At 40.3% G+C, this 17,463-nt stretch overlaps 1 protein-coding gene across 10 annotated transcripts in view; it reads left to right on the plus strand.

Moving 5' to 3' along the window:
• Positions 1–7,579: 7,579 nt before the first annotated feature.
• The window catches only part of EZH2 (enhancer of zeste 2 polycomb repressive complex 2 subunit), a gene marked incomplete at its 5' end in the record, with an annotated part of 37,261 nt that continues 27,377 nt past the window's right edge, over positions 7,580–17,463 (plus strand). For 6 of the 10 annotated variants that reach the window (XM_082661844.1, XM_082661849.1, XM_082661842.1 and 3 more), the window contains 2 exons: positions 7,580–7,696; positions 8,282–8,410. In XM_082661844.1, coding sequence (XP_082517970.1) covers positions 7,580–7,696; positions 8,282–8,410 — 246 coding nt within the window. The remainder of the gene's footprint in view (positions 7,697–8,281; positions 8,411–17,463) is intronic. The other 4 variants (XM_082661846.1, XM_082661851.1, XM_082661845.1 and 1 more) reach the window with 1 other exon arrangement.

Below are 17,463 nucleotides of genomic sequence, written 5' to 3' on the forward strand. Positions count from 1 at the left end.
TGATTTCTTTGATCAGTATATGTATAATCAGTGGCACAATTACTTTCCTTGGTTCAGAGTCTGTATTTCTATTAATATAGCCTGTAAGTGTATTATCTTTTTAAGTGAACACCATCTTATAAGTTCATATGGAGATCTTTTCCCCCCTTTTTAAATTGTTCAAGTCATGTCTGAGTTTTTAAATAGTAGAATTAGATGTGGGAATTTCCCCCTCAAATTCCGTCTGTGTATATTTTTTGTTTTTCCTATTTAACATTTTACATAGCATTTTAATTTTTAATATATCAATATTTCTGTTCTGTTTATCATTTTAAAAAGTCGATGCCTATTTTAAAAATGAATGTCTTTACATTAGGTTGTTGTATAACTTAATTCCCTTCTTTAAAAAAGAAACTTTATTTTGGAATAATTTTAGATTTCTGTAACCATGGTACATTTGTCAGAGTTAAGAAACCAGTATTATTATGTTACTGTTATAACTAAACTGGAGACTATTTGGATTTTACCAGTTTTTCTGTTTAGTCCTTTTTCTGCTCCAGGATCCAGTCCAGGACAGCAGGTCGCATTTAGGTGTCTCCTTAGTCTCTTCCAATCTGTGACAGTTTCTCCGTCTTTCCTTGTTTTCATGACCTTATTTATTGGTCAGATGTTTGGTCGAAATGTCCTTCAGTTTGGGTTGATGTGATGTTTTCTAGCGATGACTGAAGTGAGAGGTTGTGAGGTTTGGGGAAAGAATACGACTGGGGTGCCGGTGCTGGTCTCAGCGCACATCGGGGTGCAGGTGGCGGGTGATCTAACCGTGGCAGGGGTGTCACTGGTTTCTCTGCTGGGATGTCCCCTTCCCCTCCCTGGATTCTGCTTTGAAAGCGACTCACCTGGGAAGGGACTAGAGCTCCATGCGTGGGCTCGGGAAGTGTGCATATGGATTTTGGAATTCGTGTAAGAAAGACTTGCCCCTCCGCCCCCATTTACTTGTTTATTTAATCACTTCTTTCTCTCATAGACTCATGGATACTTATTTCATTAGTTCGGTTATAATACCGTTGTGATTTAGTTTGCTGCTCAAATTGCTCCAGCTTTGGCCCCTGGGAGTGCCTTCGGTTTGGTTCCCGTCCTTTCATCCTCTCGGCGTTCCCTTCCTGCTACAGGCTTTTCTCCTATTTTCCCCGTCCCAGCCCATGAGCTGGCCGTTAATCCAGAGCCCGGCTTCCTTGTGCGGGTAGTGGGATTCAGGAGGGAAAGATGTGGGCGCTGGGGGTCCTGCTGGGGGTCCTGCTCCTGGGCTCTGTGGGCGGTGCCTGGAAGCCCACACGTGTCTGCTCACCCAGGGATGCACGCGAGTCTCTCTGCGCCTCTCTGCGTGTGTATGAAAATAGAAGAGTTCACGCGGCTGTCTCTGACTCTAGTCCATCACCACCTCTTGCTTATTTGGCCCTGGTACCCGTGAGAAAGCTTAACTAGAGGACAGTGTTTCTGTCCAGTTCTTTTCGTCTTTAGCCTTCCTCTGTCCAGTCAGAACACAGATTTCCAAAGTTTCCTAGGTTGGCTCCTTTTCTCCCCACCCGTTTCCATGGGCTTATCTCATGTGGTTTTAATATACCTCAACTCATTGTGTGGTCTGTATTCCTTCCTGAGGTCCCCTGACATCCTGTTTTGGTTTTATTTACTTGCATACAGTCTGTCATTTAAGAAAATGACTTTTCACATTGATTTGTTGTCTAACTTAACTTTTTTATATGCATATCGTATCCTGATCGCCCTCACCTGCTGTTGGGTGATGGTAGCCAGGACTTACATGGTGTAGTGCCTGCTCTGACAGGTGCTGTCCTGCGGCCTTACATCCTTACATGAGTGGACTTCTCAGGACAACTCTGTGACGAGGACGTTCCTCACAGCATGCGGAGAGGGAGGAACCAAAAGGTTTGGGAACTTGACCAGGTTCACACACAGCTGGTCCTGGGAGAACTGGAGTCTAACCCAGGGAGGCTGGCTTTGCAGGCTGTGCTCTTGCCTTTGTTTAAGTTGTGGATAGGACTTAGGATTTAATAGGACCAGATGCCATCTTGTTGGTTTATTGTTGGGACTTAGTTTGGAGTGGAGAGCGCTGCTGCCCACGTTCTCTGCCCCGTGTCCATGACAGGTGTTGTTAATCGCCAGAGCGCCCTTCCTGCTGAGCCAGAGCATGGCCAGCCTGGAGTGGGTCGCTGTAAGGTTCAGGGTGGTGACATGCAGTGGAGTCCGCTTGTCCTCGCGAATCCCGAATGGAGGACGCAGGCAGCAGCCCTGTGCGCTTGCCTCCTTGGGCTCCTCACTCCTAGTCTCCTTCTCAAGGGGGTGTTTTCCATAAAGCCCCTCAGGCGTAAGACCTACTTCTCTTAGGTTATTAATTTTTATCTCTTACCAAGAGTTACATCTACAGGTCTAAGTTTTCCTAACCCTAACCCTTAGCCTTACCCGCAGAATCTTATTTACCATTAATTTCCTTTTGAGTTTATTAAAGCAGTGGATCTTAACTTAAAAAAGTAAATGAAATTGGTAAATGTGACTAACAGCTGCCCTCAAAGCATTTTAAATATAAAAGCACTATTGAAGATGGGTGATTTTTCAAAATTGGCAATTTCAGTTAGGGAAGGACATCGAGAATATTGCAATCATTATTACTTAAATGTTGTTAAATTTGGATTTTACCTTCCTTAGTCTGGTCTTCAGTTTAGAGTCAAAGTTGATGCTGTTGACTTAGTTGAGAAGGATAAGTAGTACATGTAATTTATTTTTTAGTTTTCTTCAGACAAGTAGAAGCAGAACTCAGCAAGACTAGTAGATGGCGAGTGCCTTGATTTGGCAAATCCTTTAGGAATGAAAAACCTTTAAAGAAGGGCATAAAGTGCACTGAAAATGCCTAGGGCTTTTTTTTTTTTTAATTCCTCAATCATTGGCAACTGAGTAAGGAGGGGCAGGAATGTTACCTTATTTCGGAAAAGACCCCTTACAAGTAGACTAGAGTTGGACTTGATGGAGAAGAATGCTGATTCCAGTGCTGTGTGGCCCAGTCACTGGAGGTAGAGAGGTGTGTCTTGGGGTCACCAGGGCCGTCCAAACCCAGGGCAGGGGCGGAGCTCCTCACCACGTGGGAGTGGAGCCGATGCTGTTGACCATGAGGAAATAGGGCTCGAGAACCTGTCTTCTGTTCACTCAGGCGTTGTTGTGTATATAATCTCAATATTAAAACGATACCTCAGACCCCTTCTGTGTCTCATGTGGCGGAAAATCTAATCTAAACTGGTTTAAGCAAAAGAGAGGGAATTCCTTGACTCACATAACTGAACAGTTGTGGAGTTGGTTTGGCAAAGCACGCCTGGTCAGGGCTCAGTGATGGGACTAGAGTCCATTTCTTGGCTTTGGGTGTTTTTTCTTTTTCTCTTGTTGACTGTTCTTTGCAGGCTCTCCTCTTGTGGTTGCAGTTGGCTTCCAGCGATTCTTCAGGCAGCATGCTTCCAGGTTCAAACCTAAGTGGAAAGGGTGAGCATTCTTGACCTTGCAGGGAACCTCCTGAGACTTTCACATCTGGTCGTGTATTCATCCCAGCACTGGTCACTACAGGGGCTGTGGGCCAGGACCTCGGGCTGCCTCCCATGGAGGTGACAGTCCTTAGAGAAGGGTGGGTGCAAAGTTCCCAGAGAAGGTGAACTGATGCAGGGCGGCAAAAACAATTTGAGTTTGGTTGATTCATAAATAAGACTCTGGACTGTATAATTTTCCTTTATTTTATTTACATGTTTGTGATCCTGTAAAGCTTTACATTGTATTAAGGTTTGGATGGTTCCCTGCCATAACCTGGTTTGTCTTTGAATTAAAGCATAACTGTTGTTTTGGTTTCACTGTATACAGGTAGACTTGAGCTATAACCTGTTTTGAATAAGAGAAGCTGTTTTTTTCCTGGATAAAACTCGTGCCATTTCACCTATGAAACTAAACAAATCTTTTGAGTGAGAAATTTAAAAATTGGATTTTTCACAAATCCCCAGGCATTTAGTAGCAAGTCATTCTAATGTTTCTTTTTGCTAATAATGTACGAGTATTCCAAGCTGTATCATAATACTTACTGGGCTGTGATAGTGGGAAATAGTCAGAAGAGCTGGTTTGTCTGCCTTCAGGGCGGGAAGGAGCGGGGGAGCTCACCTTTGAAGGCCTGAAGTCTCTGCACGCAGGGCCTGAGAGGTGGGTGAGCCTGCCGGTGTCTGCTGTTCGCACCCAGCTGTGGGGTAGGTGATGCTACCCCAGTTGTTTGGATGAGGTCTCTCAGGCAATATCAGCTTCCCTAAGGAAGACCCAGAGGCTCCAGGTTTTGTAAGGCGGCGGGACCATAGGGTCCTGACAGCCCCTGAGACTCATCTCCCGGGTTTGTCGGTGGTGGGGTGGGGTGACTCCCCCTCCCTTCCCGCACTCAGCACGGCAGCCACCCTTCCTTTCATACCTTGTGGCACAGCGGCTCATGATCAGCGCATGTTAATAGACCTGCCTTTTGTTTGTTTTTAAATCTGTTTGCCAGGCACACAGCCTGCGATTTTACAAATGGAGAAAAATTGTTCTTGAGACTGAGGAACTTCCAGTGGGGGTGAAGTGGGGTGAAGAAGGTGAAGATGTGATTTTAATACGTTGTAAATGCTATGACAGTCGGAGGCAGTGTGTTTTATGTAAAACATCCTTCTGATGGTGCCTTAAATTTTGTTATTTTTTTCCATGGATCTGCCTGTTTATCCCTATACTTTTAAACAACAGTCTGTACACTTTCATTTCTTATCCTAATTCGGAGGTCATGATTCTTATATTTTGATAATTTCCCCTAAATGAATCACTGTCCTTTTTTCTTTTCCTCTCTATTGTGTATATTTACCAGATCGTTCTGTAGCTTAAAACCTTCACTTACTTACTTCTTTATTTGGAGGAACTTTGTGACGTTTATAAACGTGGAAACGTATCCTTTCATGCCCTCTTACGGAGAGGTTGGTTCCAAATCAGCTTTGAAGTGTTTTGTCATTGATGGAGCGACTTGTTAGTTTAGTGTAACAGCTTTGGTTTTGTCCTGACATACTTTTCCAGAGGTGTTGATACTAATGGTAGAAACACATAGAAGGTATTACAGCGTGTTAGACACGGAGGGTTCCAGTGGAAAACATGAAGTGCTAACTATTGAAATGATACCTCTTCACCACGACATAAAAAATGCACCTTAAAAAATGCATTGTAGTGATACCCGTGTTGCATATCAATGAAAACGAAAGCCGAAAGCCGTGTTCCCAGTGCAGGTTTTTATCAGGCATGGTGGTGCCGCCTCCCAGGACCATGAATTTGTGGAAGCAGCAGATGGGACTAGTTGTGATGAGTTTCTGAGCTAATGCAACAACAGATCATCCCTTTTTATCTGATTCCTCTCCTTTCTAGCTAGGCCTTTGAAGTGCTAAGTGTCTGAAAATAATTTGCATAGAATTACCTGAGCTCATCTGTTAACTAACCAGCAGATGTGAAAGCAAAAAACTGCCACATAGTCGTTTTTAGAATAAACCTCCAGGCTCTCCCTAACTTTGGCGTCTTTTTGCCCGGCCTCACCGTCTTCCTAACTTCTTCCCCACTTTCTGTGTTTCCGCCAAGTTGGGATGGGCTGTGGGGTTTAGTCTTCTCAGCTCTGAGGACTGTCATCTTTGTTCCACTCAGCACCCCAGGCAAGGTCGCACTTTGAAGCTTTTATGGGACTCCGTCCTATCTCTGTGATCTCATTGAACTGTCTTTATCTTAAGTTCAACTGTCTTTATCTTAAGTTCTGAAATCTCTTCATTCTTCTCATTCCCTCGATTCTTGTAATTTGGGCTCTTTACCTAATTTGGGGTCCACCTTTGTTTGCAGGGTCGGCTGGCGGCCCCTCGCCGCCCTTACAGCCCCGAACCCAGCTGGCTCCTGCTCTTACCTGAGCCCCTTCCGTTCTCTCTTTGCCTTTTGAAACCCGGCTCAACTTTTAAGGTTGAGTGGTCACTTTGCTGCCATCCTTCTGCAGCTCCTTGCTTGTGTCCCCCACCCTCAGCCCCAGTACTTTTGCATATTTATCTCATATTGTAAAGTCCGTTCCTTTAGGCCTTCTTAGGTCAGTTATAAGCGTCGCAAGGGCAAGTTCTGCGTTTCATTCATCTTTGTATATTCATTGCCTGATTCTTACTAGTCATTAATTACGTGCTTTCTTTGCCCCTCTCTCAGCTTGAATAATCCACCATTTGTGTTCTCTTTCGTGGTTTGGTGGTGGAATATTCGTACAGAAAGTTACCACTGACCTCTGGTTTCCTTTTCTTTCTCTAATTCCTCTCCTTAGGCAATTTTCTCTATGCCCGAGGGCTCTATGTAAGCAGGCACATGAAACCCTACTCAGTTATTCAGGCCAGAAAAGCCATCTTCCCCATATTGAAATCCTTGCCATGTTTGCTCTCAAGTGACTCTTGAAATCATTTCCTTTCTCTCATCACTGGTGTCGTTGAAGAAGCTGCGTCGTCTCTTGTCTAGGGACAGTCCCGCCTTCCAGTCTCACCTGGCCTCACCTTTGCCTTTTACTCTCTTCCAGCCCCTCCTGCCGCTGCACTGCAGTCAGCTGGGCTTTCCAGAGTGTAAATCTTCCCCCTGCCCCTTTACTTAAAACACTCTATGACTTTCCATTGCACTTAGATAAATTAAAGCACAAATCCCTAATGTGGCACCTTTGCACCATCCGATAGAGGAATGTCCTAATCTTTTGAAGATACAAGTACAGTTTTACCACTTTGATGAACAAATGTTCTGGAAGAGGACACTCGTTTAGACTCTGTGGTGTGAACTGGACATCCGGTGGACTGCAGGCTGAGCCCACGTTGCACATAACCGGCTTCCAGAGCCTCTGCAACCACAGATGGGGCGGAAGGGGTCCCTGCCTTCCTTCTCCTCTGGCTAGCAGAGGAGCCCCCATGGGAGGAAAGGTGGCCCGAGGCAGAGACACAGACTTTCATCACAGTGTTGAAGGTGAGAAGCATGGTTGAAAGTGCGTGTAGGAGGAATACTTTAATTTGTACAGTTATCACATGTTGTACTGTATATTTTCTACCTTTGGTGCTGTATGTAGATTTTACTTCTTTTTCAGATTTATCTTTTTCAGTCATTCATTTATGCCTGTAGCAACTAATTTAATGATGAAAAACTTAGAATATCTGTCTACATTTTTTTTCACTCCACAAGTGTGGATCTCACAGCTCGTTACTGTATATACTTAACTCCTGTAATGGGTCACATTTCTGTAGGATGACTGCAGTTTAGAAGTGGAGTATCTTTGTAAATAAAAATGTCTTTTAAAAGTTGTATTAAATAAAAATTTATACTTGGAATGAAATGTTTTTAAGGACTTCACCATGCAGAACAAATGAGAACCCTTCTTGCAAATATCAACAGTGTAATTATGTGTCATTTCTTTTGTTGATTGTTAGTTTGCTGGGGATTAAAACACAAGTGGTCATATTCAGGCTGGTTAGATTAGTGATTTTAATATGAAACCATTGCTTTTAGAATAATCATGGGCCAGACTGGGAAGAAATCTGAGAAGGGACCAGTGTGTTGGCGGAAGCGTGTAAAGTCAGAGTACATGCGCCTGCGGCAGCTCAAGAGGTTCAGGCGAGCTGACGAAGTCAAGGTATCCTCCGTCTTCTGTGAAAATGCGGGTACAGTTAAGGATGGTTTACTCCCTAAAGATAAGTTTTAATTTGAAAGGGTAAATGGTCTTATTTACTGTAAGATAAATAAAAACTTGGAAGTTAAGGTCCTTGGTCTGTCTTAACATAAAAATCGTACCATGCACATTAGTGAAGTGGAAAGATTTTAATCTAATGGTTATTCAGTCTACTTGGAAATCACCATCTTTTCAGTGTAACTTTGTACTGCATGTGGAGACCCAGGACCCAAATATAAAGGAATGTGTTTCATGGTACTGTGTTCCTAAAGTCATTGTGATTTAAAAAAAATATAGATATATACAGAGTTAACAAAGAAAGGATGGAAATAATTTCCTCTTCCCCTTCTACTCTCAGTAAAATAATAGGTGTGGTGTTTTTGTATTACTTGAACGTGAGAAACCACAGTTTAGTGTAAAATCCATATGCTTTTGAAGGAATGTCCCTGATACTTTTGAGGAATCACTCAATTTTAACCTTCATTAGAGATGTTACAAATTTTCTAACAATGAACAATTTCTTTTCTCCTCTCCTTCATTTTTTTAAAGAGTATGTTTAGTTCCAATCGTCAGAAAATTTTGGAAAGAACAGAAATCTTAAACCAAGAATGGAAACAGCGAAGGATCCAGCCTGTGCACATCCTGACTTCTGTGAGCTCATTGCGCGGGACCAGGGAGGTTGGTGAACTCATGCGCTGTATGAATTATCAGTGCATTTTGGTTTTTGCTTTTGGAATGTTGGTTGGTTGTCGAGAGGAGGCCATTGACCTCGGATGTCCCTTGTTTTATTGTTATTTCTCTTTAACATGCAGCTGATTCCTAGATTTTTATAAGACTGTTCATTAAAAAAGAACTTTAAATACTCTCGAATGTCCTCATCAGATCACAAGTTAGAGCAAGGCTTTCTGATGCATAGTTGTCTTTTTTCCTCCCCCTTCATATGAATTAGCCGTGCTGTAAGAAATGGTTCTTTTTCATCCATACTCATGGAGTAAACAAGCTTCTTATTATACATTTTGTCCAAATTCTAAGGCTCTCTCTATAAGAATTTTTAAATTTGGGGTTGAGAGGTCAGAATTTCCTTTTTTAACAGAATTTTTTTGAACGAACGAGGTAGATCTTAATCACTCCAAAAAATTACTGTTTTCAAAGGAAGGCAATAAATCTGTGGTAGATTTTATAATGAGATAACACATTAAAACATAGTGGCAGAAAGATGAAAAGAAAATGGCAGAAACTTACACAGTATAGAACCAATCAGTAGGATTTTGGTTAAAGCATTTCTGTTTAAGTACCTGTTTTATGCAGGAAGACATGGCATATGATATGGAATGCTATTTGAATGGGCATGGATGCAAAAAGAGGGAAGAAAGTGATTTGAAATTTAGATTATACCATGTAGTAGATGATTGTTGACCTGGGTGTCTAAACATGGAAGGCATCTAAACAATGGAATTTGTTCGAAAATAATGTTTTCAATGAGCAGTCATTTTTTTATATGATATTGTAATAATCAAGCACTAATTTGCTGTCTTATGAGACCTGTTGAGATTGTGTGACGCACTGGCTTCAGAGACTGGTCAGTGCTGGTATAGCAGCTCAGTCTGTGCTACAGACATGGTCCTAGTGGTGATTTCAGTGATGGTGTTGTGGTCTTGATGCTGATACATACGGATTGGGATGATTCTTAGTTATTTATGCATTTTGTCAGTTGACCGCTCTTTAAGCTCTGACTTGCAGTTGTATAAATATGTATTATATGTTATTAACACCTTCCAGTCTTCTGCAACAGGTCAGGACCTACACATTAGAGGTAAATGACTAATTAATATACTAAGGGTGAAAGGGATTCTTTTCTCTGCCAGTCAGAATGTTCTCGAAAGGGATCAGGATGGAGCCTCTAATTCTTTCGAAAGTGACCTTTTGGAAATTTTGAAGGGAAGGAAGAAGAAACCTCGTTTTTTTCTCTCCAGAGGGATACATTTTAGAAATTTGGAGAAATAAAGTAGGGACACACGGAATACTTAATTTTGCCGCCCATTACAAACCTCAAGTGCTCAAAATGCTGTTGAAAGCCCAGCCTACATTTAAAATAAAAGTGAACAGCAGTAATGATTTCTGGCACTGCACTAGGTACTACTCTACCTCATTTTGTCTTCGTGATGGTTGTATTACCACTTTTTTATTCCCAGGTGAGGAAACTGAGCCTTAGAAGAATTAAAGTCAGTTTCCTTGCTCTAATGATCTGATGTGGGCCTGGAAGAGTACACTTTGCTCAGACACATTAAGAAATTATTAAAGTTCATTATTTATGTACAACCGGAATTGCTCATGATACAATTTTTGGTGTTAAATTTAAGAGTACAGTTTATTCAAATGAGTATTTACTAATTGCATTTTGCTTTTAATTTTGTCAAGTGGAGATAAAAGTCATTGAATGTAAAGATACCTAACTTTTTATTGAGTTCGTGAGAGAAATTGTAAGAAGAAATTAGCATTTTAATGAAACAAGTGTTTTTCTAAACTTAGTACCCCATGCAGGTTGAGAAAAAACATTTTCACAAAACAGGAGGGGAAAAGGAGGAAAGTAACCCCTAGCCTCAGGAATTCAGGTTTTGTTGCATGGAACTCTGGTCAAAGCACGTTTGTTTTTCAGCCACTCTTAATTACTGATTCTGCTTGAAGTGATTCGTCTTCTACTCCTCCTAGCGCCCCCCCCCCCACCGGCCCCTTTAAAACCATCATCACTGACTTTTGGAAGCTGAAGGTTTATACAGTTTGTGATAAGCTTTTTGGTGTTATCACAATAAATAATAGAATTTTAGGGCTAGAAAGGACTTTAATGATCTCTGTCTAGTCTCCTTACTGTTCATATGAGACTATATCCCTGTTATTTTTTCTTCAGTTTGAGCATTTGCAGCAATATATCAGTTTCTTTTATATGCTTTAAAAGTTGGAGTCAACTAGGTCAGAAGCAGGAGGATAAATAAGTTAGCCTCTTTTGCAACGACTTTCCTAGTAATAGGCTTGTAGGGTTGGCAGAGTTTGGGACTGCACTGTTGACCCAAACACCTAGAACGTCCATGGCTTTCAACATTTGGAAGTGCTGTTGTAACAGTGTTTTAATTAAGTCCTTATTTTTATAAGCTGATCCTTTATAAGTGCTGTCTTCAGTTTAAATCCTTTGAGCATGACGACAATTCAATGACAATTTTCAGTCATTCACTCAAGTCTTCTACTTTATTCCCTTTTGTACTTGTAGAAGGGGATAAGCTCAGTTTTAAAATGACCAATTTTCTCTAGGTTATTTTAGTAAAGAAAGTCTGACAAGTTTACTTTCTGATCTCATGAAGTGACTGCTGTAGATTCTGACTTGAGATCAAGGAGCCCTGCAGTCGACCTGGAGACCACATCTTTAGTCTGTTGTTTCCTTAATGCATGCTTTTAGGAGACTTGTGGGTACTTATTTTTTGGTGTTGAAGTTACAGAACCTAAGCCGTGTTGCCTATAGGATCTTAATACAGAGTATGTGTCTATTTTCTCTTTTTAAAAATACTTCTGACTTCTTGAAGACAGTGACTGTAATATATGTTACATATATTTTCTTTGCTCTTCAGTTTATCTTTTTAAGGAGAATTCAGCTTAAAAATGTTATGAAACGATACATACAGGCCAAGGGTTGCATGCCGTATTGCCATAATATGTGGCTGTTTGTCAGAAGATTATTTCTAGGGGACATTCATTACTTTGTCTCATCAGTCAGTAAAGAACTTTATCTTCTTTAAGTCTGCACATTGGTAATCATGTTCTTTAATGTGTCTGTTTTTCCAGTTTTGACGAAGAAGCTGGTTTAGGAGTTACTCTTGTAGTTCTTACTAGTGCATTTCTTTCTGTACATTTTCCATTTCTTGCTGAAAACAACAAGGCACTTTTCCCTTTCATTGATTCTTCATATCAAGATTTTTATTACTTGTATGTATTATGACTGTGAAAGGGAGGCTTGCTCAAATGATGTCTGTCTTCTGGGCAAGTGGTGTGATTGGTTTAATAATTTAAAAATATCCTGCCAATATGCATTTTTAGATTCCCAGGAGAATGTAATGTTCTTGTAAGAATTCTGTGTCTTGTTTACTAATGAAAGAGTAAGAAAAGTGGGGCTTCTTCAGAATGTTTAGCATATACAACAAGCAGCATCAGAAGGACCTCCTAGCCCTCATATTCATGAAGAATTAAAAGTCTTTTGGACTTTTCAGTACGTACAGGTTTGCTCTTCCTATTGATATCTTAAAATTTTAAGTTCATCACCTATCATTTGTTATTTGCAAATGAATTTTTTTCAGGGGGGGAGGCTTCTTTCATGATGCAGAATGTATAAGTTCTTTCGTAAGTTTGCAGTTTGGGCTTATTTTTGTTGAAGGAGAAGAAAAACATTGTCTTGTTTACCTGTAAACACTTGATTGCATTATTTATTGACGTGGTAATGCACTTTCTTCAGTTAATTGTAAATAGAAATTTAGTTACTACACACAAAGAAAAAACAACATGCTGGTGTACCCCATGTGTAGTGCTCTTTACTTAAATATACTCCCAGCTTTCAACACAGTAACATGCTTTCTTTCCTTTGTGAATTTCAGGATTATAGGACCAATATGTCCTGCCCAGCATTTGAGCAGACGTGGCAGGGAGCTGGGTCATTTTTCTCATGTCTTAGACATAGATGAATGGTTCTCCCAAGTGTGTGTCTTTACTCTCAGTCTGAACATATCCATCCTTTCTTGGTTCCTCAAGAAACTGGTTTCTTAGTTGCTTTCTGCTGCTCTTTGTCCCTCTTAACCATCTGTTGGTTGAATCTTGTGTTAACTCTGCCAGTCTTTCCTGCTCGGGTCACTTTTTCAAATCACGGCAGCCTTTGCTTCCTTTCTGGCTTTCTTTCGGCTGAAATAGATGGAATATTACTTAATGACCATAAGGAGGTGTTCCTTTGCTTTTGAAAGGAAGCTAACATAAGCATTTTATGCTTTTCCAAAAAGGCCATGTAAAAAAAAGATCACTTCTGTTGTTTGAGTTTATATATTATTATCATATATTAAAGATACATCATACACTTATGATGTCTGAGTTCATATTTTAAATTTAAGATTATATATCTTAAGTTTAAAAAGTGAACTTTTCAAAAATGTCAAATGTTTATTTTGTACTACTGAATAAACCAGAAGTTGTGTTTAATTTGCTGTTTTTCTCCAAGAACACTGTGTATAGTTTGTGTTTTAAAATTTATTGTTAAATTGACCAGTACAGAGATCAAGTCTGTCCTCAAAATGCAAAACCAAATTTTGACAGCTGTTTTGAAAACAAACAGAATGAACCAAAACCCAAAGAAATGCTTATCTAGTGTGCAATGTTAAAAATTGTTCATTGCTCTGAAGAAATAAGAAAATTTTATTAGACCTAGAACTACTATCACAATTTAGCTTGATAATTTGGATTGACTTAAATCCACTGCTTAGGATTCTGTTTTATCTCCTCTTACTAGATTTTGTAAAAGAATATTATTTGAGTACCATTTTGAGAGGGTTGGGTAGATTTCATGAGCTACCTTGGCAACCGATGAGGCACTTTTAATACTAGCTAATGTGAATATCTGTTGGGTCAATGAAACTTTTGTTTTTTATCTTTTTCTTCAATTAAAAGGTCACTGTAAAATATTAACTGTAAAAATTCAAATAAAACAGAAATATATGAAACAGGAGCAAAAGGCCCTGTCGTCCAAGCCCTGTGACTTTTATTCTCTGATTTCTTTTTCTATGACATGTTAATTATAATGATAATATATATTTTATTTTAAAAAGTTATTCCCAGATAAAACATGCCTGCCTTTTGGGGCCATCGCTTTACATCTGTCCAGGTCTTCAGTATCTTCAACAATGCACAGTGCTTGGTCCTGCGGATTTACCATAATTAATTGCCCTATTCATAATTGATGAACATTTAGGTTTTTATTTTTTCCTTTTGCAGTTAGCCTTTCAGTGAATATCCTTCATACACATCTTTGCATCTTTTGAGTAATTTTGTAGGAAGAGTTTCTGGAAACAGTATTACTAGGTCAAGAGGATATGCATATTTAAATTTTTAATAGCTATTACCAGATTGCCCCCCAAAAGTTTTACATTTACACTCTCACCAACTGTTTATAGTGGTGTCTGTTTATCTATATTCCCAACATAAAATGTTAATCTTTGTCAGTGTGATAGGTAAAACATTACTGTAATTTGTTTTCCTTTCGTTCATCAGTGAAGTTAATTTTAAGTACTTATTTGTTTATATTTCTTTTATGAGTTGGCTGTTATGGTCTTGGATCTTTTAAAATTGGGTTGGACTTTTTCTTATGATTTTAAAGGACTTTTTGTATATTATAAATACTAGATTTAATCATCCGTTCTGCAGATTTCCCCCCCCCATTTTCATGCTGTTTCTGGGATGTTTTGGTTATACAGAAGTTTTAAATGTTTATGTAGTCAAATTAGAATTTCTTCTTTTGATTTCTGTGTTTCTTTAAGGCTTACAAAGCCTTTATCCACTTCAAGATTATAAATTACCCATCTTTCCTTCTAGTTTTCATTTTTATATTTTAACATCATTTAACCTATTTGGAATTTCCTTTGGTGTAAAGAGTGAGTGGGGAATTTTGTTTTCAATTTTTTTTCTATTTGGCTTTGTTGTTTCAGCACGATTCACTAAATGATCAATCTGTGAGCAATTGGGGAGCGGTTATAAATCTGTTTTGCAAAGATCAGCAGAATTGGCCTGTCTGATTGGTGGTCACGGAGCAGGTTTAGCACCTGAGCAAGGGCTTCGCGCTTCTGAGACTACGGTCCGGTGGCCGTCCTGCCCTTTTACCTTAGCCAATGGCTCTGCTGCTCTGTGGCGTTCAGCCCCACGTCCACTCACGGGAGCGAGGCTTCACAACGGCTGTGCTGCCACAGCTGATGGAAACCATGACTTTATTCTTTGTTCTGCTTCTTAGTTTTTGTTTACTTTCTTTTTTTTTTCAATGATAGCAATGGTCTTATTTGCCACTCGCAGGACTATTACTGAATTAGGTTCTTGAGTTTGCATGTCACGGACAAACATGGCTCTGGTTACGTGCTTTACATGCTGTGTTGGGTGTTTTTGTAGTTTTACCAACTTATGTCCTGTGACTATTGTTCTGTTTCTGATCTCCAGTATTTTAGCAAAACTGCAGATTATGAGGAGATGATTTACCCTAACAGCCCCCTTCAGACCCAGACTGCATTGGGTTTTTAATAGTTACTATATTAATCAGGTTTATAGATTTATGACCTCTTTACTCGGGCTCAGGCTTCTGAAGCTAGGACGCAGGGAAGAGCTTTAAGGGTCCAAACTTCCTGAAATTGTACTTCACATGTTACCTGTTCTGTGTGAAACGCTGTATATGCCGCCCCCGCCCTGGAAGAAGCGCCAGACTGATGCTTATAGGGCGGCATCTTTCTGTTCTTAAGTGAGCTCAGGGCAGGAGCCTCGTGTTGCTGGTGGAGGTTCCCCCCAGTCCGGACGGCTCTGCAACATACATATCCAGCAGCAGAAATGAGAATAATTTACAGTCCGGGTGAACCACTCTTGTACTCCTTAGCTCCAGCGCCCTTGATTAGCTGCTTTAATTAAATGTGCCTGTGTCAAGATCCGACCAGGATGTTTTATTTCTGACCCTCTCCTTAACCACCCTTCTCCTAATCATCCTGAGTGAGTTAGGAAGTCACTTCTACTATGAGCTTTTCTTGACCCAGACCTGATACTTACCTCATTCCAGTTTTTTCTTCAGTACTTACTTCACATAAAAGCAGTCTTAAATTAAGTTATGTACACGATCATTTTCACCAGAAGGCCTAGCTGGTTTAAAACTTGGTGTGTCATCTTTTCTCTACTCAAATCTTGAAGAATGTGGGTAGTTTCAGAAATCCTCAGCTTTTCCTGGAGCTGGGTGGCAGCTGATGCTTTCTTTCATACACCTCAGATGTGAGGCAGTTCCTTATTGTTTTTACTCGGAAAAGCTAAAGGATATTAGACAACATCACCAGTTCATTGTGTCTCTGGCTTGAATTAAATGGACCAACCAGGATCCAAGAATATTTTTAACTTGGCTAACTGAGTGTATTTTTTCCCCCTACTATATGGAATTCGGACATAACCCTTCTAATGTTAAAGATTGTTGAGAGACCGATGGCTATGACTGTTGCCCTTTGTGATGTCCCACTGTAAGATGGGGAGTCATCCTCCTAGGGTAGTGGTGAATTTTAAAGAAGTTAACTTTGGTAAAGTCTCTAGCACAGTGCTTGGCACATAGTAGGGTGTGTTAATTTCTTTCCCTTCCCTGCAGGCCATTCACCTGCTCTTCCCTCTACGATTTTCCATAACACAGTTTTTACTTGGAACCAGCCTTCTGCCAAGAGTCTCAGTTTGGTTGTGTACTCCTACAACTACTATTTTTGGCTTGACTTCCCTCTCCAGCTCCCAGTGGTCCAGCCACACAGTCGCCTATTGTACCAGCTGGTTGATGTAAGTCTATCCATCCTCAGAGGAACCTGGTTACTTACCAGTAAGCTGTGTTTCTCTGAAAATGTAGCATCCTTGGTAACTAATATAGTTGTTTTCTTTCTTTACCATCAATGATGGATTACCTACAACAACTTCCTTGTGTGATCCTCAGGTTGGAACTAGAATTAGAGAATTTAATTTGTTGCTATTGGTCTCCTAGTGAGTTCCTGAGTCCAAGACATATGACTCTGATCAGGTAAAATGCTGTGGAGACCCATGAGGTCAAAATCCTTTTCAGTGCTCTGAGTGATACGAGACAATAATATAAAGTGTCAAGGATGATACATTTTCAAAGAAAAAAAGTTACTGGTAAGTAACTGGGATTTTTGAGTAATTTTCCTGTAAGTCAATAAATAAGAATTCCCAAACTTGTTTTACCAACAAATGCTTTTGCATTTGAATATTATTTCATAAATGAAAGGGATATGGTTATTAGTTAAGGTTAATAGTTAAAGAATGGGGTAGGTTTCTAGAGATACTACATAGATAATGAGGTGGGTATAGACCTTCAATTTGCTAAATAGGTGTTCTCTTAGCTTTAAAAAGAAATTGAAGTCGAAGTCTCCATTAGGGAAAAATCAGCAAATGCAGTCGGTTTGTTCCAGAAACATTTTTTGAGTGCCTACTCTTTTTTGAGACACTGTGCTGAGTATTGTTGCGAGACAGAGGTAAAACCACACTCTGCCACAGCCGCTTTGAGAGCTTATTTCCAGCCCCTTGGTGACACTTTTATGACTCAGAATTGAGGTGATGGGTCATGGGGGTATGGCAGGTGTGGGGTTGGAGATAGTACTTAGCGCTGCAGCCTTTGCTGTCTTATTTTCTGTGCTTCTCTACGTTCTTTCTGTTAACGGAAAAGTCAGCTGACCTCGTTCAGTAGACTCAGAGCATTTTCTGTCACTAAAGCAAACAGGTGGAACAGAGCCAGCGTTCCTCCTGTCTGGTAGTTGAATAGGATATTCAGCAGTCCTCCCGTAAGTGTGACCTTGGATTTAGATATTAAAGCAGGTGAATAAGTCAGAGTTGGAGAAGCAGCCGCTCCCCCTCGCCCCCCAGGCTTTAAAGGGGGCCAGTCTTCAGAATTAAAATCACAGAATTAATTTACCTCCACCATGTGT

The sequence above is a fragment of the Grampus griseus genome (genome assembly GCF_964374135.1).
Source record: "Grampus griseus genome assembly, chromosome: 9".
Classification (NCBI taxonomy): domain Eukaryota; kingdom Metazoa; phylum Chordata; class Mammalia; order Artiodactyla; family Delphinidae; genus Grampus; species Grampus griseus.